The sequence below is a fragment of the Neodiprion pinetum genome, chromosome 1 (assembly GCF_021155775.2).
Source record: "Neodiprion pinetum isolate iyNeoPine1 chromosome 1, iyNeoPine1.2, whole genome shotgun sequence".
Lineage (NCBI taxonomy): Eukaryota > Metazoa > Arthropoda > Insecta > Hymenoptera > Diprionidae > Neodiprion > Neodiprion pinetum.
In genome coordinates, this window is record NC_060232.1 from 24,207,064 (window position 1) to 24,233,749 (window position 26,686).

The 26,686-nt window shown below is 40.1% G+C and overlaps 1 protein-coding gene across 2 annotated transcripts in view; it reads left to right on the forward strand.

Moving 5' to 3' along the window:
• Nucleotides 1-1,896: 1,896 nt before the first annotated feature.
• The window catches only part of LOC124210978 (coagulation factor X), a 60,515-nt gene continuing 35,725 nt past the window's right edge, over nt 1,897-26,686 (forward strand). For both annotated transcript variants that reach the window (XM_046609528.2, XM_046609539.2), the window contains exon 1: nt 1,897-2,670. In XM_046609528.2, the coding sequence (XP_046465484.1) occupies nt 2,587-2,670 (84 nt within the window). In that variant the 5' untranslated portion in view covers nt 1,897-2,586. The remainder of the gene's footprint in view (nt 2,671-26,686) is intronic.

The window sequence follows — 26,686 nt, forward strand, 5'->3', positions numbered from 1 at the left end:
ACACTCTTCCTTCACACATTTTAACCTGAAATAATTTTCCAAATTTTCCAAATATTCAATAGGATTTATAACTTCTTCATCTGTAAACTCGGGAGCTTTGGCATCAATGTGACTTCGTTGCAAACTTACTATTAACTCACTCACCGATATTTGATCGTTATTGGTAACTGGTTGTTGAACTGGATTCTGTATCTGTTGAAGAGCCTGTCTTTGTTGTTCGTTCTGGAGCTTCAACAATGCGACTTCGTTTGCCAGCTGTGCGTTAGTTGCTTGTTGTGCCTGTAGCTGTTCAATCGCATTTCGTAAACCCGCGAAACTCGCCATTTCCTCCTTCAAACGCTCCAGTTCTCCCTCCATCTCGCCTGTATTATTTCGTATTTGACTATTGCCTGCTTTTGATATGTCAGGTTCTGACCTCCTTGGTTTATTTGTGATCCTTGACCTAGTTTTAACAGGTGTTCTTTTAATCGTTGGTGCCATGTACTTTTGAAATTCTTATATTTCTATTTATCGCGTAATATATGTTTCTTACAATTACTACCTAAGGTCAATCATACAAACATTCAACGACGAAGTTTCAAATTTAATCCTATGTTTACTTTCTTTATGTCTAAACTTTATGTTCGGGCGCCATTTTGTAACGGTTTTTTTTTTGAGGTTCAACCGATACGTTTTGATGTTATGTTATATTAGAAATCTACATATATTCAATAAACAAAATACATTAAATCAGGAGGAAACAATGTAGAACACAGATTATTTGAGTTTTGGTATAACCTTTTAAAAGAACAGGCAATCATAGAAAATCTCATTCACTCTTTCATTCACACGTTAAAATTACTCAATGCGATTACCGACGTTTTGTATATAATTATTCTGGTAAAATTTTTGTACCATATTAACGAAAGACTGGCTCTCTTTTCCTTTATGGTTCAAATTTAAAAATGATTCTAGTGAAAGAATGAATCTACTGACAAAGGACTCTAAATTATGGTGAGATTACAATAAAGTTAACAGACGAAGATATAAAATACATGACTTAAGAAGGCTATTACAGATTTGTGGCACAATCCACCTACAAATCAGTAATGAAAAGATGACTTAGCTCGGAATATCTCTGATGAAGAGAGGTGGCCTAACGGCTCCGTAGATGATCATGGATGTTGAAGTTCTTTGATATTCCTTTTATAGAATCGGTCTTCACCGATTATACTGCGTGGTCGTTCGTCGATCAGATATTTGTATTTGTTCTTTAGGCTCACAGGCTCCGAAAGATTGGGATTGCGTTGGGTTACACTTCTTGTATGAATCGTCGTCTCAAATTTTTTTTTTTTTTTTTTTTTTTTTTTTTTTTTTTTCCAAATGTTAACGAAATTATAAGAATGTGAATATGACAGGACTAGACTTTATATCGACCGTTCGCTTCGACCCCGGCTCGCAGAGAGAGAGAGTTACACTTATTTCACCGGATAGGTGATCTTGACCGACGTGACACCTAGAGTTAAGCGTTTGCCCTTTATTTTGAAACGTTGTATGTGCTTAAGGCGCGTACATACGAATTACTTTATATTCTATGTGACTCGCATGTAATATCGTTACACGTGTCGCAACGAATTGTCGCGTATTGGATCGATTGTATCGATGACAGATCTTGACGTTTTGGCCATCGAATTCTCGGCTAGGAATTATTACCACGATAATCCCCTCATCAGGCGAATCATTCGGTTGATATTTCTGGCGTTTTTGCCCCCTCCTACCTAGGCAGAGGATCTTCCGGCTCTGCCGCATCCCGACAGCCAACAGCCGACAGGCAAGAGGCAAGAGGCAGGAGGTAGGAGGCAACAGCCAACAGCCTCTGTTGATACTTCCCCCGCAATTCACTCAGTCGTACCATGACCACGTGCGCGAGTGGTACTGGTTTATCAGGCCCGGAAGAGTGGGTCGTATAACTAGAATTGTCGTAGGAGCTACATCATCTGAAATTTTGCGAAGCTGGTGAATTGCTTTCGGCAATAACCTGAGGCCAGGTCGTCGCTGTGCGAAATTGGTACAACCGATTGGGACGCTCGGTGGTAAAGTTGCAGGTTGTGATGCGGATACTTTGAGCGATACATGACTGTGTCACTTGATCCGTAAAAGTGTCGTGCAGTATAACGTTTCGGGAAGTTTGCGGTTGCGGTGAAGATGCGTGAAAGGCAGTATCAGCGACGCGAATTTGCTTAGCAAAGCGCGTTCACTTACTTCCTTACGTTACGATTGTAGTGACGATTGCAGTATTTTTTCATTCTGATCACGGAAATTAGACAACGAGTGAAAAGCTGCTAGTGCAATTGTTATACGATGATCGGAACATTGACTTCCTTCGAAACACGTGAACGCCACACTATCGCCTTCGTTCTTGAACAAACACATGATCAGACAGTTCAATCACGGGTTGAAAAGTGTTCGACGATGAAGGTCTACTCGTGAACCCTTTTCAAGTGTACTTATAGTTTGACGTGTGACGATGGTGTGCCTCAACCGATCCTGATAAGAATCGTCACGCGTGAATCGAGCAGAGCCACACCTGGAATCACCGAAACGAAGATGACCTGCAACGGCCATGCGGCGGTCATCCGTTATGGCCTTTTTCTGGCATTGATAAACGTCGTCATTGGTAACAACCAGACGGTGAGTAGTTGCGAATAGTATCGTTTTGTCGCGACTTGACACACCAGCGAAAAGATAGATTTTTACATCGTTTGGCACATTTGATTAGCCAGGCAATGAAAAGATGCGTCATGCCTAAATATTCGGGAAGGTGTTTTGGGTGTCGTTTAGCGATTTACGACCGCGCCAGCCAAGGAGAAGAAGGCGTAACTCTTGGATATCATTTTTGTTCAATTGCGTCACGATTCGGGTGAAATCATTGTTATTCATTCAACGACACAGATAAAACTTCGTAACCACGACATTTATTGCCATGGTGACCTCTGCTTACTTAGCCCACGATTCAGTCGGCCGAATGCGAAAACGATATATCATTAGTGATGCAGCTTGGACAAACAATCACTTAGCGAAAGCGTATCTTGTGCTCCTGGAATTTTCAGGGGTGCTTAATCCAAGTCCGACATAGAAATCATCGGGCCAAGATGACAACCATTTTCCAGATACCTATGAATTCCTTGAAATTTGCACCGCTTTGAAAATTCAGCGATTTGTCGATTCGCCGTAGAAGACATCAAGTTTTAAAACATAACTTTGCGAGTAGAAGAACTTTTTCATAACGATGTCTCATCAAAAATTACTAACATTTCTTGCTATCGACCTGGGCGTCTTTTTAAGTTTTTTGTAGAATATAAAGTTTTATTAGATTAGAATCAGTTTGCGGCGACGAAAATATTTGCAAGATATGGCCATCGATTAATTAATTGTAAGACAACTTTACTTGAACAATAACGTAACGAATGAATCTTCTACCGATCCTGAGAGCAAAGTTTGCATGTTTATAGTAAATAAATCTCGTTGTTCTCCCTGATTTTCTTCATTTGTTATCAATTTTATTTTCACGAACAACAAGTAAATATCGTATCAGGATCATTAAATAATTAGGGCTCTATGAATCCCCAAAATATTTAATTGATTCAAATAAAAAACAAATTTATTTGGGCAAATTCATTTGTAAATATACAAATTTATCTTTAAGTATATACAATGAAACTTGAAAATCTCCCAGAAGGAAAACATTGCATTAAACACGAGCAAATCCACTAATGTTATGTGTTTATTCTTCAAAGGAATAAGCACAAATGAATCGATTAGGATTGGAGGTCCTTCTGAAAACATGTAATTTCTAAATTACGAACTTGCTTTTCTCCGGAAGCACTGTTATTAAGCGTTCCACGATGGACCGAAAAGAGCATCGTGAACTATTGCAAGAGTATCTGATGGTTAGTTTGTCCTGGAGGATTTTTTTCTATTGTCAATAGATTCAACACTGCAATTAGTCTAGGTTCACGGGCAAACAAAGGTCGCTTTTTACTGTAGTCTGCACCGTGAATAGACATTCAGTCCAGACTTTAGACAAACAAATTAACTAATTGGTATCATTTTCCAGCTTTGAAATGCATATCCTCCCATACTTTTGCAAACAGACAAGATATAAAAATACTGCAAAAATTGCGTTTGGCGACAAATAAATTATAACGCAAAAAATATAGCTAACCTCTTTATGTTCTTGGTACAAATAACGACTACATTATTTTAGGAGACTTTCGCAAATCGTTTTCCAATTTTAACCCTTTGTTCGTAAATGTTTGCGGAAATCACAACCAAAATCCAAATATATGGTAACAGACAGTGTCACAGAAGAGTAATCCAAAAAGTTAAGAATAATTTCCAATGCTTTGCGAGAATTTTTACATTCGTTGGTTACTGATTTATAGCTAAGTAATTAATTGAGCAGCCGTTTCGTAACATGAGTTTGTAGAGTATATTTTGTTATCATTTGTTTGTCGCTGAAAGTATGATTGTAGCTAATTATACATATTGCTACTTGTAAATACGTCGTCTTATCAGCAAGACAATTTCGGCGAAATCGAATGATGCAACTTTATCTCAATACTGAAATGTTCTTACCGAAGATTTCCTCAAGACGTGCGTCCCGCAAAAATGGTATCAAATTAAATTTACTTTATTGATATTTTTAATTAAAGTACGCATTCTTTGTGAACTCAGCGATTTCTTTTTACTTATGTCACGGAATTATTTGAAACTTCGCCAACATGCGGCACTAGTTGAATAGACTTTCTGTTAATTAACTCAGACTTTTAAGGATGTACATATTGGCTATACATTCTCAATCAAAAGTGAATGATAATAATGTCAAAAAGTTATCAATAAACTGCTTAAACAAAACATTATTTAATAAATTTTCAGGAAACGCTGTTTTTTGTCATATTTATTTTTCATTTATTTGCTGCACGTGATAGTTTTTTAAGGTATATTTTTCTTGATAAAAATATAACATTCCCGAAAGAGTAAAATAAAAAAATCTAACATAATTCGTACCAAGTTTTTTTCGACAATTGCTCAGAATGGCCGTATTTAGAAAAAAAAAATACACGAGGTCACAGAAAACAAGTGGTAGAATTAGAGAATGGTTGATTATTCAGCCGATTATAATTCTAATAAATCACACTAGCCAATGATTTCAGTTGATTGCACCATATGACTTAATATACATCACTCTGAATTTTCTGAAGTGATCGAACACACACTGACTTACCCTAATATACATACCGGAACCGAAAGACAAACTACTTGGAATACCTTATAGTTTGGTAATAAATGGGTATACATATTGTGAAATGTCATAAATGGAAGGATTGTCAGGCTCTTAAGAGGCTCCATCCAACTGTGTCCCTGGCCTATTAGCATTACCGAAGGAGACGGTTTAGTGTCAGCTAGTCAGTCAGTCAGTCAGTCAGTCAGTCATCCGCAGTTGACGAAAAAGAAAAGACAAAAAAAAAAAAAAGCATGGGAATAGGAGAAGTAAAACAAAGGCCACGTTTCTCTTCGTTATAGAATCAAGCCATAGCCAGACAAACAAAGCTTGCGGGAGGTCGACTCCGGTCGCTCTGTCTGAGATTTAAATTGGCCCCTTAGTTTACCGGACAGAAAGCTTCCTCGGAGACCCGCGCTCTTCTTAACTGTTTAGAAACCAAACTGAGGCACGACGCTTCGGCTTGGGCATCATTTGTTCCCCGGTAAGAAGCGATGCGGTGCAGCTGGAGAGGCTGCAAGGCCAACAGATCCTGCAGCCGCCGATGGAGCAACGAGGCATCTCCGATGTCCCTGCGGTATATACCACCCGCAGAACTGAACTCGTTCCGCTGATAAGATCTTTGGCTAGACGACCGAGTCTGCTGCGGGGATAAGACCGCGAAACTTTCTTCAAGCGCGAATCATCCTTGTCCCGAAATCTGAAGGGGATCAGGATCAAAATTCCCGAAGATGATGATTTTCTGAAAGTTTCCAGAGTGAATCGTTTCGATGACTTGCGCAAATTTGAACCGAACGATAAGAATTATTCGAAATCTTAGACTTTTGGTAATTCGAACATTTCGGGCCCAAAACAGAAGACACAAATTTTCGAAAGGGTGGATGCGTGCGGTGGACTAACGTAAATAGAGAGAGGGCAAATATATCGAGGGGTGTGTGCGTGAGCCTGGAATAAATACGGCTTAACAGCTCCATCGAGGACTTTTGTAAATCTCGGTTTATATTTGGATAAGACAAATATTTACCTATTCAGTTTCCGTCCCCATCGGTTTATCTCTTTCAGCGCGGAAGGATTTTGGGCTTAGGGTGGCGGAGCGGGTCCGTTTTCGGTAACCCGAGCTTGTTATCTCGTTGTTTAGGGACACGTGACTCTCTATAAAGTTTCCGGAAGACTTTCGTGATCCTAAGGATACCCTGCAGTACGTGCAGGTTGTCCGAAGTTGTTAGATAGTTGTACCAACAGGAAACGGTGAAATTTAGCAGAGTGAGCGTTTGACTGCGCAGGCGCTAGCTTTATCGGATTTTCATGTAGATTGGTGAATTGAAAAGTGGGTGAATTTGGGGAATTTGTATCATTGAAATTAATTATTTCATTCGATTGGGGTTTATTTTATTCCAGAGAATGTTACGTATGAACATATTTTTCTTCTACTAGAATCAATTAGTAAAAAACTTTGTTATTGACAGGTGACATGTTTGGCGCTGCCCGTGATATTTCAGAAATGGCTTAACCGATGCTCTTCAATTTGGAGGCAGTATTTTTGGAAAGTTTAGTCTCTTTGCGATAGTCCAGTCTTTTTTTTCAGCAAATAAAAAAATCGTTAATTTCGGTTGAAAAAACTAATTAAAACTTCAAAGATCTTATTTTCCTAAAAAAACGTGGGATCGCGGCAAAGAGGGTGAACCATCTAAAAATACTGTCTCGAAGTTTGAAGCAAATCGGTGGGATTGATGTGGGGGTTTGAAGCATTGCAGGCACCACGCAACATGTCATTTCCTATTAATTGGTTGTAATAAAAGAGAACATGTAAATAAAGTTTGATGTTACATGCCTTTGAATAAGATTAGCTCCAATCGAATAGAATAATTGGTCGTCGAGATATGAACTCCCATGAACTCCCAAAATTTATCCATTTTTTCAGCCGCCTTCTCATATACTGAAACTTAAGATGTCAAACGTGGCTTATGGATGTTATTCGTGTTATGTATCACGTGATGCGAATTTTCTTAAGACTGATAACTAATGACTGCTACGAGTGTTCATACGTGTATAAACAACATCATTTCAATTCATCACCCAACACAGTAGCGTTTGACATTTCATGCCCCGTTTCGAGTGGATTGGCTCCCCTGTGTTGCAGACGAAAATATCGCTCCGGTACGACCTCGCTGACCAATAGAATTCAATTATCTTGCGCATGCGCAGTCGGTCACTCAGCCTGCTAAGTTTCACAATTTCCTTTCCGTATAATGAGTACATTCGAATATCAGTTTGGATCGTGGTTAGGATCTTTTCTATTCTCTCTCTCTCAATTTTTTTGGTTATAAGAAAGAGCAACGTCACTCTGGACGTAGGTATAACACGGATGCATCTGGATCGAGGAGTGCGAAGCTATTAGCCGCTAGGAGCATCGAATGAAAAGAAAATTGATACGAGGATGAGAAAAACGGCCTCTTAAGTCGACGCCTTTTAAAAGCCATCCCAACTAACACCGGACCGTGCGTCGAACCATATGGCAAGGCCTCCGTGTGTGACTGATGAAACGAAGATTTCGTGTCGCACACACGGAGCCAGTGACGCGTTATATTTAGGCTGTTTATTGTTTGTTGTGTCTAAGATGGACGCGGACTTGTCGCACTACATTTCTCTCGACTAAATACCATCATCCTCCTTTATCTCGCGACATAAATTATACGATGAAAAAATTTTATACCCGCGATCCGTCCCACCGGAAAAACACTTCCGATTACGAGGAGGATTTCCTATTCCAGGTGCTTCGCGTTATTCGTGTTACGTTGGTGAGGTAACAAAATAAATATAAATGTCAAACACACACAGGTGCGTGTGTGCTTGACAGTGTGTGTGTGTGAAGAATTTATTACCATGCTGAGCATTGCATTATCCCATAATAATCTATAAATATGGCTTAAATCGTTCGTAAATAAACAAGCTTGTATAAGGAACTGAATAATTGTTCCGTGGTATTTTATATCAGGCATTAATTGGTAGAGGATTAAACTGATGACTATCTGGTGTTGTGTTAATTGTACCATTTTTACCCCAAATTTTGTTACTGGGGGATTTACAAAGGCAATATTTATCTCAAGAGAATTACAAATAAACATTATACGGAGAATTTTCGTATTGGAAAATTATGTGAACATAAATAAAAGTACTGCTTTGAATCCGCGTCACCTTATCCATACTCGTATATTTCTGACGTCATATTAAATATTAATAACAAATCTTCGAACAAAATGTACCAAGCTACTTTGCAACGTGATGTTAACTGAATTAAACCGTTTTTCTTTACCGGTGCGAAAAGAGTCGTTGGATTACACACGTTAAACATTAATGGAAAAAATACGCGTTTTAATATTTCTGAGAGTTTCTGTGTATGTATTTTAACAACGCACGGAATCACGTATCCTAGAATGCGTATAAAAATATGGTCCAAGTTTTTATTCTTCTCTGGCTTACCATTCCAATTGAACCTAGTTCGGTTTGTATCGAACCTAAATATTTAACCCTATCGAATCACAGTTGAGCGTTCGAATTTCGTCAGTTTGTTGGTGAATCAGAATTTGATTGTATTTTCTGCGAAACATTTTCCCCAATCCATGAACCCGCGTTAGAAAACAATGAAAATTGACCCATGCTCCTTTAGCATCCGGCTTAGAACTAATAGGACGAAAATTTGGACCCACGGTTTCTTGTTTCGCCCGAAAAATGACCCGCTAATGCTTCCCACCGTTAGATTTACGGGCGTGATAATTTAGCCAACAACCGAGACCGACTTGCCGCTGTGCGAGGTAAATTTGTTATTCCGAGTTCTGGGGCACGAAGATCAGGAGCAAAGCTGTTAGACACAGAGACTCGTTTCTTGAGTTAATTAAGTCGAAAAAGCCAGCAGCAGCACCTGACTTCGCATCTCAGACGCGAAACATGCCCACATCCGCTCTGAGAAATGGCCTGCTAACCGGGGTCACGGTGACGATTAGTAGGCTGGAGATGTAGTCCTTGGGATCCGCGTGTTGCCATTCTCTGCCAACTCGGGAATGCCGCTGACAATTAGCCAGCGAATTCGACGACATCTAATTTCAATTCCGTCCATAGTAGACACCTGCATTTCCTCAAGCTGTTTGTCATTCGATCGAAGCATCGTTCAATCGCTGCATGGCAAGCAGGCGATATGTGACAGTGGAAAGTAAATCCCTCTTAATTTTATTCCCGCGATGTTATTTAGTAACGAATGTTTACGGGCTTCAACCTGTGGGCCGTCTTCTTATAGGTAGGTATATACCTAGGTATACCTACAGCTGGGTGCGACAGACCTTGTGGCACATACCCACGCATGCGGCAAGGCAAGTGCATTAAATGTCCGACTGGTATTGCCGCTGTGCAAGCTGTGCACAGCTATCTCTTCGTGGGCGAGTGATTGCGGTATACGTTAACAAGTAATTAACGAATTTGTGACTTGATATTAATTTTCATAAATTAGTCGAGGCCGAATACCACGTACCTTTCTTTTTCCCTCAATATATAAACGAGCAATTACAAGCTGGGTTGAAAGCCTACGGAAACGCGATTTGCCCGAGGGCTCTTCGGATGTGGAACAAGTTCGTAAACTACATTTAATCTCTCGGTATGTGAAAGATTTATCATGTACTGATTATTCGGAAATTTTAGAGACGTAGCTTCGATTTTGAGCTCATCTTAAGGACGTGTAGTCACGATACATTCGGTATTCCATTACCAATAGATTCTCATGCATTTTTCGGCATTTTTCGGAAATCGAGAAACTTTCACTCGATCTTTTTATACATTACATCAGTAATCTACACCGTTTATCAATTTAATTAAGTGGACTAATCACGAATCTGTGTTACCAGTGATATGATAAATATTTCAACCTGAAGTTGAGCCTCGCATGCTATTGCTACTAATTGTAAGTCAATTACGTAACCAGTTTTGCAACGAAACTTTTGGGCCGCAGCTTATTTGTAAAATATCGAAAAATGCATGTGAAACAGTGTGATTATTGAACCAATTTACCCAAATTGGTTTGAGTATGGGATTAAAAGAGTTTATTGAATTTGGATATAGTGTTATAATCGACATTGATCGATATGTTAAAACTCAAACTGTCAAGAATTATCGCTGATTGAAGTAGTTTCTATTAATTTGCAACAAAACTGATCATTTACGTATTTAGCACCAAAACGTGTGGTCAAAGAGAAACATTTTTCATCGGATGCAAACTTTAGAAGATAATCAAAATTACCTAATGCCGAATCATATTCTGAAACTAATCATCCGATTAATTTATACATATGCAGAAATATGTTAGGTATTGCATACTGTAGTTTCCCGTTAATTTGTTGATAAATCAATTCGTTAATTTGTTGATAAATCAGTAACATGGTGTTGCAGGGTTTCGATTAAGGTATTGCATTTATCGATTGGTCTTTAATCAATCCATATTTCAAATTGCTAGTTCGAATCTTAAATTTCCGATTTGAATAATCGATGGCTTCACTGCTTGAGGCCCTGATTTTTCCAAGAAATATTCAGGCTTGACTTTAAATTTTTCCTCTAATCTATCCATTCGCTCAGTCGCTATTACTGTGGTCTATACGACCATTTGCTTTCATGATCTATTTTACCCCATTCAAAGTGCCCGTAAGTAACAAGTCCGTGTGGAAAATCCGCGAAAAAGAATTACAACCGGATAATAAATAATAATATTCCCAAGAAACGAACGACGAAGTTAATGACAGTAATTAGTTGATAAATACCGACCGGAGAATTGATTTCGTTAGCTGGTTTTTTCGATCAATATCAGAGGAAATATCACACGAGATTGCAGGGCGTTCCCTGTAGCAGACAGGAAGTAAGCGGTTGGGTTGACAAAAAGTTGTCTGAAGAATGCTGCGCTCATCTCTCCAGCAACAGCAATCCCGGGTGTTCGTATGGGATGGATGATTTTATCCACGATACGATTCAACTTCGCGCATTTCTGACGTCCTCCGCTTCTTCTGTACAAAACATTTCATATTTCTCTTCTACCCGTGGAGTGAATCGAACCAATTCCTTTTCGGAGTCTCACAGCTCCACGACCAGTACAAATCGACCGGAGCGTCTCTTCGAGATTTTACCCGAAAAAAAGGTCCCCGGAAAACCAGTTCTCATTTTTACATTATATATGTACACGAGCTCTTGAATATACCGTTGCACTTCCTGCACCTCGAATAAATAGAATCCTCTTTTTTTACTCTATGTCTCTCCTTTAGTAGGTGCAGACGTCTCGCCCGGTGCGGATCATGCAAAGCCGTAGGATTAGCCACTCAGGCACGTGTGTAATCTCTCTTTGAAGAGAGAATCGAAAAGGTTGTCGTCGACGGTTCAACGGAACGTCGACATGGCCTGCAGGAGATATCCATGCATGCTGGGCTAGCTGTCGTCGAGCAGTAAATCACGATGCACTGTACAATACACCCCAGGGCGGTCAACACGTGTTACGTCTTGTCTCCTCGAAGGTTGCGCGTCTTTCCGTACATATAAATATTTTATTTATATACATATATATTATATTTCAGAAATGTGCTTGTGTACCGAGACACTCCATTTTCTCTCATCCTATCCTGCCATGCTTACTCGGACTTAAAAAGCTCTCTCTCTCTCTCATGCGCTGCTTTGTCGTACCGTCTTGGATGCGACGCTATCTTCTTCCCTGCATGGCCACACAAGACGACCGGAAATTCATTTCTGCGTTATTAAATTCGTGTTTATTGACACTCTGCCGATAACGATTACATTATAAGACTAATACAGAAACTCGCGTGGGCGGAAGTAAAACAGGGTTACACGGTACATGCGGCTTTGTGTATGTGTCTACTTCTTTGGTCAACGCTGAAATTATACGTGTTTAATTCATTTATTAATAGTAGACATGGGAAAGACCTCGAGTATTAAGTTGTCGTCGCGTCATTATGGAACGTTCGCGCGTAACATAACATACAACGTAACACACAACGCAGTCAAATAAGGTATCATAGTTTTCCGGAGTAAAAATCCTACAGCCATGCTTGTTTTTCTACTCCTTGTAAGTCGCATCGCTTCTGATTAATGAGAACGACCGAATATACCAATGTGAGTACAAAGTAAAAGTATTTCTATGGAAGATGTAATCAAGGAAATTATTAACACTAAAATATTGACTTTTTTCTCCTAGGCGAAAAATGTTCAAGTGTAAATCAAGAGATTCCAGCTCTGTCGAACGTCAAGTGCGCAGGTGTACAACTAATACTCATTATTAATCGAAAGCGTTGGTAAAATAACAACCGAAGACCCTTTGGGATTTCCACTTCGATTGCTCAACGTTTGAACATCAGTTTCTCTTTAACTCTGTCCGAAGGATGGTTGCACATGGTTGAAATCAAGCAAAGTGCATGAACGAGTGTTGTTATTATCTGTTTAGAATCTATATGCGGTAGCGTGCTTTCAGTCGAGTGGTTCGGTGGTCATCGACTTCAAAACGTGTTTCTATAAATTTATGTCGCCCGACACTCTCCGGTGCAGCAGTCGCTTGTTTAAAGTTAAGTATTAAGACATGCGATACCAACAGTTAATGAACCTAATAGAACCCAATAACTCGTCTAATACATTGATCCAAACGGAGTGCATGGTGGTGATAAAAAAATCACGGTTAAACATGACCGTAGTTAATTCGACCTGATTCCGCATCAGCTACTCAACATCTCACAGGACGTATCATATTGTCGGATCGTCCGCGACCTACGATACAAACATAATTACCATCAATTATAATTCAAACGAATTAATATCGCAGCTCCGAACGAACGAGGTGTTGAATGTCTAGCTCGAATCGTTTGCACATTGCGAGCAAACTGACGAGTCAACAGTAGACGGTTCAAGCGAACGAGCCAGAAGGCTGATAAGGCGACGTAAGATTGACATCTTCATCTTCTAATCCCAAGTTCTAATTGCATTGAACTGACCGTTCATAGTGACCTAGCTTCATTTCCGGTAGCAAGCTGCTTTCGTATTCATGCATCGCGCAATGAAGCTCAAACTAGCAGCCACACTGAGGAAAAAAAGTCATCGAACCAAACAACTAATTTTCTTGATTCCCAGTTTATTTGGTTCGATAATTTATCATTCGGAACAACCACTTTTTAGTTGAAACAAAAATATTGATGCATCGATTTGAATGCAAGTACGTATTTATTTCATATTATTAAACTGGATATTTCGGAACGACAACTTCGCTTGAATCAACAAACCTCATTTAATTCGTGAAAGAATAGTACTTTAACCGCTGAACATATCGATTCAAAAGTACGGAGAGATTGGAAATAATAATCCCACGCTTGCTGAAATATCCACATTATTGCCAGATAGTGTATTTGGCTCAATGTGATGTTTTTCCGACATAATCAATGATAACTGATCACAGAAACGTGTAATATGTTGAAAAAAGAATTTTTTTCACAATACAGGTCTTGATATTCATTTACGAAAATTGTTTTCTTTGTCAGATAATATAAGCTACTTCAAACAAAAAAAATTTCATCCAAGTAAATGAGGATATGATTGAGCGGAACCAAGAAATAGTTATTGAGTTGCTGTATGTACCACATGCAATTCAAGTTATTGACTAATACAATGAAATATAACTTTCCTCAGTTTCATACAATCGCGTGTAGTTGAAAATAGCAAACATACACTTGAAATTGATTTCAAGAACTCTCGATACCATTGCATACGCGCTTGCAATAAATGAATCGTTATTTCTACGAAATGAACATTATTTCACTGAAATAAAATTTTTGTTGATTCGCTAATCTTCTAATTTTTTTATGTGCATGTTTCACGGTTTTCAACCAAAATGATAATTCATTCGAAGTAGTACCAATTTCGGTCACCAGAGGGCAAGCTTTCCCGCTTGAAAAGTAGCTTCAAGGATGTTCATATACTCGAATCATTCGCATTACTCTTAATCTGCCGACTATGTGTGATGCGATATGTTGCGTTGCGGTTTTGATCCATCCATGTTTCCCCAAACCTATTTTGAAGTGACGCTACTACACTTGTTTGTTGGCATTTAATAACAATAGTATTTCGTCGTGAAAAAAATTTTGTAAACTTGTAACCGAGCGATACTTACACTACGTTGATATATCCATAATACTCAAATACTAAAGGAATCATTGAATTATTTAAATATATTATTATCCAAATACAGGTTTAGTTGCTGTAATATCAGTATTTTTTGTACAATGCCATATCTTCTTTCATCGGAAGAATATCCCATTGGTCGTTGTAAACATTATTTGAGTGAAGGGACAATTTGTTTGACATGAAGCATGCAGCGTCTGGATAAACATATCAAACCAGAAGAACAGCTTGGTGAGTTATGTCGCTCAATCTTTGTTTAATTCATTTAAATTATTTTTCATTGGACTTAAATACGGATTTTTTGAATTGAAAACTACATAAATTGTCGCTTTGAATAAGTGTGCTGTGAGGACTATTACAAACGCATGGATTATTTGGATCAATTATGATTTACTGAATCCAATAACTTTTTTTTCTCAGTGCAGAGTTGGCAATCAAACGTGTTAAACTTTTTGGAAATAGAAAAATGCAGTTCAGTTTTATCCTCATAATTCTATCATAGTATCGGGCATTCAAAGTGTTTCACAAAATTTTGATTTTACGGACTTCTTTACCTTATTCGAATGAATAGTAAGTAATTCTGGCTGCTAACTCCAGCCTCTGGTCAACACGCACCGCTTCACTCTTATGCATACACACATGGTCAGCAAGATGCGGTAAGAACAGAAGTTGTGTATTCTGCTCTGCAGTGTCCAGTGTCAACTGCCGATGACAAAATTGATCCCTGTGCTTCCGGTCGGTAAAAGGCACGCTGCACAATAAGCGAGAGGATTAAAGCTTTCTTTTTGTTTATAATGTATTTCGAGGAGTTATGTGGTTAGGAAGGTGATGACAGATTTTCTGTATCCCGATTTCGAACGTGTGATAAAATATGTTTCACAAGTTGGCTTCCTTGAATGTTAGGAAGCTAACGGATACTTTCTTGAAATTGCGCAACCTTCGGGTATCGGCAGTCGCAAGGTCAGTTAGGGTATCGGATGTACTACTCTGAACCCACCACGGCAACGTGAAACGTGAGAATGATGTAAAATTCTATTTTTAATGCATTGTCAATATTGCTCCTCTACTGACTCATACCTATATATATATATACATATAAAATAAATGTAAATCTCCGAACGTGCGAAACTGAACCAATTCATCGTTGAGACTTATGCTGAGAGGACAAGTTATGGATATAACCTATAGTATAATCAATATACAATCGGAGTGTATTCGTTGGACCACGAATAATATGCTAATGAACGATTGAAACACATGTTTTCTATTAAACATTCGATCCCCTCGATTCTTTCGCGAAATTCACGAAACGGCTACAAATGGCCACAACGCTTCTTACGTCATTGCTCACACGTCGTGGCATCTTGGAATCCACGTACGAGTCTTTTTAGTACACGTATAATTATATCAAATTTGAATCTGTTGGGTGATGAGATAGACGAAGATTCCACTGCATGATTTTGCGTTTTATTGTTGCTCGTATTTCAGTTGTACTTCAAGTTTCTCACTTGTAACGCTCTTACCTAGTTTATCTCCCAATGTTGCATGATATTCACTTTTATCAAGACTTTTAGCAGAACTTTCAACGAATTTCATATTATTTCTATTCTCACTTCTAATTATACAATTTCCTTCAAGTGGTGTTCATATTCTCATTACTCCAAAATTTGTGCCATAATTACTTCTTATTCGGTACAGTAAATTTTGTGATTTGTGATATGAGTTTTCATGGAAGTAAATATGAAGAATTTCTTGGAATCATACAAAGACCCCACTCCCTAATACTGTTTATGGTGACTCGTGTCATGGGAATCGTGGGTATCAAGTACTGCTGCTCACGTATGTGACGATCTTTACTACAAACGAAGCTATGACCGGTACTGATTTTTTTTTCTTATTTTCTCGGACAACCGCGTATCATACTTCTGTAAATCCAGTAACTGCATTCCTGCTTCAATCGAAGATCGTTTTACCGAAACTCCTGGAAATATATACGATAACGATTCCGATCTTACAATCATTGACATACCGTCTTAAGTACGAAGCAAAAAATATCCGATTCCTGAACTTCGACTGGAATAATATAAGCATCCATTTCGTGTAACATACAAACATCCATTTTTGTTGCATCACAGCTGTGGTATCATCACGGTTGATATGCACTAAACGTAGTCGTGCCAGACATTTCTAATTCCCTCCAAATATGGTGTTAATCTACCTGCTGACTCTGGGTAAGCATAATTTAGTCATATCACATGCAAAGTGGTCGTAGTTAACGAGGCTGATGGTTCGTGGATCGGTGTTGTATCGCATGAACCGTAATCGTGGAGATACGAGCGATATCTAATTAATAGATGAAGACTAATTAGCTGTACACATTTTTTGTCCACGTAGCGGCCCCGAGCTACTCAGTCACGGCCGTCGGGGCCATGCCGTGTAATTTTCAGGTGGGTTTGTCGCTGGGTGTCGGGGCCCGTTTCGGACACACAAACCGGAAGTGTGTCGCAAGGGATCGGCCGCATCGCGTAGGTTTGGACCATAGAAGGGCCTGCGACGCTCCCCGAAGATTAAACCAAACTCAAGCTAAGATTAACCTGTCCCTAAAGTGTCTGCGAAGGCGTGGGCCGTGCATCCTCCGGAGTCTCGTCCATTCAGAAAACCTCTTAATGGCGTACGCGCACGTAGGTTACACATACCCATACGCACGTTGCCGGCTTCAGTGCGTGTATCTTCCACCCCGCGCAACCGGGTATAGATTATAACCGTAAGCAGCTGGCAACTAGCCATTAAAATCTCAGTATACGAACCCCTGCCTTCATTTATATTCACGAACGCGTCAAATACCTATGAATAAATAATCCATCTCTTTTTCTTCATTAGGATGAAATTTCCTATACGCGTGATAGGATATACAAAACGGATGATACGGCGTGTATCCGGACCTCCGCTATCTGGGAGGCTCTGTTACAATGGGAAAGAATTCATCGCCATTGTATTCTAATTTTGTTGGTTTTCTCATTTCTCCATCCTTTATTAACACAACATACTCGTATGCCAAGTACATTTGATACCCGTACAGATTATACACTCGAACCCAATCTCAGGTCATCCGTCATGCTGTGAAGTAACCGCCGACCGGTGTGTTTGCCATCTTTTGTCCGTTTTTGACAGAGAAAAATGCACGTCTCTCCTTGTTCGGCCAGGAACGTCATCTCGGGATGTTTCGACACATTTGAAACGAGTCATAGGCTCCGAGACGAGATAATGGAAAAGAGTCAGCGCGCGACGCGGAATGATGCGCGAAGTAGAGTGCGGCGAAGGTCGACCCGATTCGCGTCGGGGTTTTGGCATTTTCTTGTGCCTTTTTCACGGTTCTTCGCTCCGCATGACCACTCGACTCGTCGCCCATCAACCTGCCCCGGCAGGGAACTCGTTGAGGTAGCTTCGTAAGGTAAGACCGTTCTTCGGTGGTTCGAGCGGTTTTTTCATCCCACCTGCGGGACACGTGCGGGGAAAAGAGCTAAGAGGTGAGAGGAAGGGCCCAGACTCGAAAGGCTCAAAGTCTTGACGATGAGGTGGGCGTGACGGGGGCGCTCCGACTGTTTTTCTCTTGACCAGCTATTGTTGGCTCGCAGTGTAGCAGCTCGTTGCTGCCGCAGTTTTATGGTTGTTTATGTTCCCCTCGTCTGGAGTGGGCAGCCCGTTGCGTGGAGAGCGCAAGGAGAGCAGGTCGAAGGATCGGGATGATGCTTTTCGGACTCGCGTGATTTAGAGATAATCGATGCACGGGAAACGGGTCGGCATGCATGGACAGTGCAACTATTGACGGGCGACGAGCCCACGGCCGTTGAACGAACCATAGGCGGAAGGAATTAATGATGATTGCGAAGACTGGTAGATCATCTTGAGACGTGGAACATTATCACTGCAGCACGGTTGCTGTTATACCCGGTAAAGAGATAGTTGAGTTGTTAGTATTGTGTGCCGTTACACTACTGCTGTTGCACTCATAAATCAGGCCCATAGATTCTCTGGTCAACTGTAGGTAGGTAGGTATACCACCAATTCGGGTATGGGACTAGGGACCAGAGAAGGGATGCAGGGACTCAATGGGACTCTTCGGGGCATTTCTTTTCTTTGTTTATATTGAACCGTTTTCCACTTTGTTGGAACAATAAACCGGTCTCAACGCCCCGGGTGTAGAAAAAACAATAGTTTGGCCCACTGTGGAGTGTGGCTGCTGCTGCTGCTCCTGACGCCTTGCCGTTGATAACGTTGCTCAGAGATTTTCTGTGTCAGATAGTGAAAACTATAGATCATCGGCTACCGGAGGAGGTGGAGAAGTACCTGCGCGTTCGAATATAACCTCCAGTGCACCACCAGCCAGCACCATTCTTCTGACCACTGTTTTAAGTGCTTGCAATCAGAGAGTGATTAATGGCTTTTAGTATTGACAGGGTAGCATGACACGGTCGATGGCTATACGTTACTCGTATTTGACGTGGTCACTCACGGAAGCCTGACCCGCAACACTTCCTACGAAGCGAGGTGACTCAATATATTGATATTAATAGCATGTCATTCACTAGCTTCTAATACATCTGACAACTCATTGTCAGTGTTGCTGGTTTCTTATCTCTATCGAACGGAAGCCAAAACATTAATTCCGAGAACAATGCATCCATCATTCGTGAGGCTCTTAAACTTTTCACCACTAAAACTACCATCAATCGTCAGTCCATTGCATCTTACTTTCTTCGGTGGCATAAAATAGCGAAAGACGGCACTTGGAACATACTTCATCACCGACTTTGCTACCTGCTGCCAAAAATTGAATTTTATTATATTTGCCACTTGTTCTAGTTTTCCTGTACCAAATGCTTCCACTTGAAGACTGACCAGCCTCAAAAGGTAATTTCATATCTCTCTGTGAAGAGTCAACTATACCTCTCATACAAGTCAGCTCATTCACTGCCTTGCTGTGAGTGGCATTACCGAGGCTGTAAAAGAGGGCTCTTGATATCATGAATGTTTTAAGTGACGTGCATTTTGTAGTGTATTTTACAATTAGTTGAACACGGAGACGGGTTATGAATGCAAAGAATATTTGGGGCTCTGGCTGACGGGCTACTGTGGAATTCGAAGCTTTCAGTTCTATGTGAATGTTATTGAAATTACTAGAGGTCAAGTGTGAACTATTCGGTTGTGTAGTGGTAATGAAAACATCGACCGGCAAACCTTCCGACAAAGTGAAGATAAGTGTAAGAACTATTTCGAGCTATGCTTTACGAGGAATTTCAAATAGAACCAACAAACCTGCAGCCTCGCTTATGCATAGACGAACTTCGGTCAGGAGGGTATTAATATCATCGTATATTAAAATAATGGTTCTTCTTTACTTTCACCTATTTTTAGATCAAAGTTGGTACCGCGTTTACCAGTGCTGCGGTTTTCCTTTTTTCAAACTCTTTACCCCTTGCCAAACAGCTGCGGGCACCGCATTGGCTTCGTTTACAACCGGCCGAGGGATACTTAGACACAACTTCTCATTGTTTGAAAGTCTAAATAACCACAATGTGCGTTCAGAGCTTCGCACCCAAAATTGAATTGATCAACTTTCTTCCGGAATACCTCGCAGAATTTCTCTGCTCACCTCGTCCTTATCTCTCGCTAGGCACGGTACCCACTTTTTTTCTTATCTTATACAAACGTTGACGATGTCTCGTCATCCCAAGCACCGCAAGAGTCCACGAATAACGACGAGAGTTTTGACGTAAATGGTAAAAGAATCTTAGCATGGCAGGTTTGTAAGACCGAATCTCATTGAGATGATCTCCTCGGTATAAGTCAGAGAGAAGAAGAGATCACGTAGCGGTGGTAAAATTAAACCAGACACCGGCGAGTATTATTTCTAGAATTATTCGGTAGGCCGGTTGGAAGGGCTGCGTCGTGCATACCGTGGACCTATACTCGAACCTCGTATCGCAGAGCCGATGTTTCAAAAATGTAAATTTACCTGCAGCAGTGCAGAGCTACCACTGGATTGTGGGAGGATGCACTCAGTACCGATAGCATCGGGGCGAGTTCGTACCAGCGTGTGTGTGTGATGGATGAGGCGTAATGTGAGACGCTTATGTCCAGATCCTCAGATAATTGCCACCTGAAATATTACGCCTGCGTGGCCACTTTTATGACTCGCCCAGAATGGCAATTAATACAAGCGGGTATAAATCATTATATCTACGTAAATAATTCCCGCTGCCGCCTAGAACCTTTGCAAGTGAATCTGTGTAAGTGCACTTTCACCTAAAAACGTTTCAACTTTTCTCGGTATTACCGCATAACGTCTTATTTCATTGAAACTTAACGAGTCACGGTTCAACGAACTCTGCACATTTTTTTCTGTTCACTTATTTACAAGAAGATTTCTTACTCCTTAGCTACGGATCAGTACTGGTAATCTGAAAATTGTATTGTTTTATTGATCACTCTTTCTACGGTTTCAGATAAACTTCTAAGAAGTAGAGGTTCGGATCTCCGGGTCATGGATTCTGAGAAAATTTCCAGTCCCCAAAGTATGAAGCTTCTGATGTGTGGTTTCATCCATTACGCCCTTCTTCGCTCCAATTGTAATTGATCATTATTAGAAGTTTAATGAGTGGAATGACGTAGTAAACGAAACCAGTTGTGTATTTTGATCTGAAATATAAATTTCCATTGTTCTCTCTTGAAGCTTTGATGACAGGTTTCTAAAGATTCAAGTGTAAACGGATATATTATAATTTCTGAGCCATAGTAAAGTATAGATTGCTAATTTTTGACAACCTGATCTATTGTAAATCGAATAAAGGAAGACCCAATGGATGAAGCTATATATTTTGGGCCAAAAATACTCCGGGAAGTTTCAGCGAAATTTGTGGTCCGAAGATCTGATACTCTCCTTATAAGTTGTTTTGAATTTTCTGGCTCTCGCGGAACATTAATTGCAAAAAACCGTAACGTTGCAGGCAGCGTAACTACATGTAGAGCAGCGTGTGAACCTCAATATAGAGAAACCGAAACGTGCTCGTTTTCTTGGTGCGTACATGCTGGTAAAGTTGAGAATCAATTTGCCAAGAACTACTTTTTCGCGGTATGGGAAGATAATAACTCGCGACGGAAGGTCTCGAACGATTTAAAATTTATACAGTATACCTACGCTGCAGCATCTTCAAAGCAACTGTACATTTCAGGATTCAGTCCTACGTATACTAACGAAGTCAAGATAGAGAGAAAGAGAGACAGAGAGAGAAAGAGGGAAAGTAAGAGAAAAACGTCTCGTTTATTATTTATGAAGCAGTAGCGACACATTTTTATGATGGCATATATACGCACATACATATGCACACCTTAAAAGGGTGTATTTTTTTTTTTTTTATTTTGTCTTCAAAGAACTAGTTTGTCTCGAGAGAATTCTTTGATGATGCAGTTTTATTACACCAGTTTAGTTATAACGCTTTTTCAAGCATATAATCAGATAAAAGTCAGGACATAATTCCGTGAGACTTCGCCTTTCATATTAGACATATAGACGCGGTCACTGTAAAAATCATTGTCGCAAAGTAAACACCTCGCGTCATTTGTCGAGGTCCTTTGAAACTCGTTCCCTTGAAGAATCTCTTTGAAATCGTACTGTGATCTCATATCAAAAAATCCGCAATGCATCTTGAACAAAATTCTAGTTCTTCGTTTCCATTCTGTATCACTTGACAAGTTTCTGCGGCACTTTTTCCAAATAATTCGCAGACTCGTGGCTACTTTCATCGTCAGAAAAACGACGTATCAAAACTGCTTTGCTTTTCACACCTATCGAATCCTCTGATCATAGGATTGTATTTTATAGAAATTACGGTGATCCAAGTAATTCATAAAGAGTACATACGTATTAAGTATAGTTCAGTGGGATGTGTGTTATATAGATATAATATTCGATGTTGAGTGTAAGGTAGAAGAAGCCTCGATGCTGTACATGGTTTTGTTTTTGGTCCGCGGACGCGGCGTTGTTTTCTTTTCACCATAAATCAGAGCAAGGTCCCCATAGCGAGCATTCCTTCGACTTTTGACGGGATGGCGAACGTAAGGGAGGGTGGTTCGTTCGGTGGATGCCTTTTAAATGCAGGCCTGCATAGTAAGAAATCGCCGACCATTTTCGGAGGACACTGTCGAAGAGAACTCCTTGTAAGGACGAACTTCGAGGCGTTAGTCCGTAAAGTGATTGTCCTGGCGTTTCACATTTTTCATCTCTCCCTTCTTCTCGTCTTCTTCATTCGTCTCTCCATGTAGCCTGCACTTCTATCCGGCTTCGTTTAATTGTGACTCTCTGCTGTACAACGAAGGAACGAACTAACGAAATGGGCATGTAGGCGACAGTCTACAAACCTGTTTCTCATTTTCAGATCCAACTCTTTGGTTTAACCAATCAGCTCCTCATCTCGAAACCCCTTCACGTCCGGACACGCCTCTGTGAAACGAACTTTATCGCATCCCTTGAAAACTGACGCGAGGTACTTCCTTGTAAACGTCAGAGAAGGGCGTCATATTTACGGAAGATACGAACCCTATCTCTAACAAGTATTAATTAGAAGGTCGACGACGGTTGCAGATAGTTCTTCGACGTATACGGTTTCTTCTGACTTCCCGTTCAAACCATAATAATAAGTTTCTTTTCTTTTTCCTTTCTTGTATTTTGGAAGAGTTTTCCATTAGACAAAATTTATTATACACTATTAGCTATGAATCATTGTGAAGCAGAATTTTGACCATCGCGTGGTATTAAAAAACGAGATTCCGTTATACCTTCTCATGTAGATCCAACTCCTATTTCGTACCTGTAAATTACAGAGACTTTAAATAATGCCTGTCAGTACTTATCGAACGAGCGAAAAAATTACAAATGTTTAAGAAAAAAAAAATTTCAACGCTAAGATAAAATCTTAGATGTCTTCTCGTTTGGCAACAAGCTTATTTCTCGAAAAAGTAATTATATAATAAAAAGCATCCTTGGGTTTTTTGACTCTTACAAAAATTCGTCTCTTTTTGAGGTTGACATTCACGGAAGTTGCCAATAACTGGTATGCTTATTTTCCCACGTATGCTTTTTTAAAAAAATTTTGTAGTGCATGTTTTTACGGGACATTGCCGTCAAGTCCTAATCAGGTCTAATTTCAGGCGATGAAGCTCAATTGCGAGTAAGCCTGGTAACTGCAGTGAATAACACAATCCACGTCTCATTGAAATGGATCGACAATGAGGTGGGTTCATGTCATTTTCTAAAGTACTATCAGGCCAAGGTCTGTATCTACTTTGCAACATGCTCCTGTACATGACGACACATCATTGTCAAATAGTATTACTTTAATTTTACTGATCGCTATAAAGTTTCGTGGTTTTAGTTCCTTTGAATTAAGAAAAATATACATAAAGTACTTGAAAAATATACAGTTCACTTTATCTCAGAGTATTCAAAATACATATAGTGTGACTTTGCTAGATTTACTAAAACAATGTCTAAACTGCCAAGAATTATCGGCGGACATTTGCTCCGCGGTCAATCGGGAGGATATGTTCAACTTTGAGGTTCATTCCTCCGAACGCCTAAATTGGGCTGTCGGTTTTTCGTCCCATCTCCAAAAGTAACCAACGGCGAATCGAGGTACACACGCTGAGCGAAAGGTAAACGCCGCATTTACCTTGTCCGGACGTTCACACATGAGGCAACGACTCGGTTCTGCAGTCTCGTCGACTTGGTCGACCTCTGGATCGCGGTGGCAGTGCCTCCTTTTTTTTTGTCAGTGCAGAAATACGGTATAAGATATATAAGATCCAGCGGTTTAGCCTAGTTTGGACATGTCCACGGTTCGCATACAAATTCGCGGGGGGGGGGGGGGGGGGGGGGGGTGCGTTACAGCTTCTGCGGCATCCCGTCTTATGCAGCAGCATATTCGCTCCGTAGTAACTGGCTTCCGCCTACTCGGCAGTTATCGCAATAGATCGACAATTGTAACCAATTTTGGTTTGCGCGCCGGTCGAATACTGTTGTAAGTCAGTCATGAAATCTAATGAAATTATTACAAATATCTCAAATCCCATGGAATCTCATCTTATTATACAAACTTTTTTTTAATCTGTAAAACCTCTGAAATCCCTGATATCCTGTAAAATTAGCTGAAATCTGTGAAATCTAAAACTTTTATAACGACACGAGATTGTACGAAATTTTGTGGAATCCTTTCGTCGAATCGCCTAAAATTATCTAAATCTTCTAAAATTATATGAAATGCTTGAAATCGTGTGACATATTATTGAAATTGTTCGAAATCTCGTGAAGTCCTGCGGAATTATCTCAAAGCTCTGAAAAATTTTTGAAATCACACAAAATCCTAAAATTTTATAAAAAATTTCCAAGTAATTCGATATTCTCTTACAAAATAATCTGAAACCATCTAAAACCTTTGAAATCCTCGGTAATTCTGTGCAATGGAATGAAATGTTGTGAAATTTTTGAAAACAAATAAATTGTTTCGAAATTCTGTACGATCAGTTGAAATTTTATGAAATCCTGCAATATAACGCCTAAAATCTCAATATTAAAAATCCTGTCAAAATCCTATGAAATATTTTGAAACCCTGTGAAAACAATCGAATTCTCTGAAATCTTTGAAATCGTGTAAAATCTTTCGCAACCGTTGAACTTTGAATTCTGACGCAGGCACAGGCCGATGGGAGGTTAACCCCTCGATATCCGCCAATTATCCATTAAAAATTCACCGTCGATTGTGAGATTCGTCTTGCAGAGCTCGATCATGTCCAAGGATGAATCCTCGTGGGAGCCCTACAGGAGCCGGACAGCGGAATCAATCCTGCGGATTGATACCGGCTGTTAGCGACTGACACAACGTCCAAGGGGTCGAGTCCCCGCAGTGACTTGAGGATGTGTGGGTACCAATAAGACAGAGAGATGGTAGATTTTTCACCAGTCGGATACCTCGATGCGAGTTCCTCCGCTACCTCCTCGTGAAGGGTCGATCAGTTCTCCCGAATTTCGGAACGATGAGGCTACCCCTCGCGGTGGCCCCAAATAATGAAGCCATAAATCTCGACGAAGGAACGCTAACCTAAAGAAGGGTGATTAATACTGTGTCTAAGGTCTGTGAGTGCTGCCGGATCGGTTGCAGCGCGATATATAATACGGCTGTATAGCTAATCTATTGCGTAAGGCCGATAATTCTCTTGGCGTTATCCTGACTTCCGCTCACGCGTGTGCAAGTATACCCTACACATGCGGGACGAATAGAATTCTCGTTATTTATTAAGCTGCCCACTTGCTCGTTTTACTTGATCTTCTAATCCTAAATTATAACACTGCACATTGCCCAATGAGTGATGCTGGTACCTACTCGTACGCCACGACGGGAAAGGATCGACATCTCGTGAACACTACAGGCGTTGCCTACGCAAGTCACGCATGCAGATATACCATAACGCGATGCATAATTGAGTGCGTGCACGAGCTCCTTCCGCTCATTTCCGGCATATCGTTTCTGTATTGAAAGCGGAGGACAGTGAACTGGAATTTTTATGCCCTTCGACACCGATGAGATCGACTAACTTTCCTCTTTTGCATAATCTTTCTCTAATAACTTCTCGGATTACGGTGCGTAACTAATTATAGTTACCAAGCAACAATTACTAGTATTCTCACTATATTTATACCACTTTTTTTCAATTTATTAACTATAACTTGTGATGCAATGTATACGTAAAAAGACTTGCCAAGAGGAAGACCAAGTCAAGGACCAGTTTGAACTACTTTATAGCAGTGCTGTGCGATTAATCCTTTAAGCGGCAGGTTTGATTAATCGTTTTTTGGTCGAGTTTTTCGATTAATCGATTAACTGAAATAAAGGTTAATCGTATAACAGCACTACTTTACAGGAAACAGTCCTTTTCGATTCGCATTGACGTAACACAGTTCACCTACAAATTGCATTATTCATTGCTAAATTTTGCAAATAGTCACTATATTTTAGGTTAATTATACGCCAACAAAAGGCGGTTCCTAATTACCAATCTCATACGACTTTGGATCTGAGTAATCGTTTATTATATGGAATTTGGACAAATGTTTGATGATACTTATTCCGAGAATCTGAGCGATTATATTCAATGCTACGTTTGGTACCT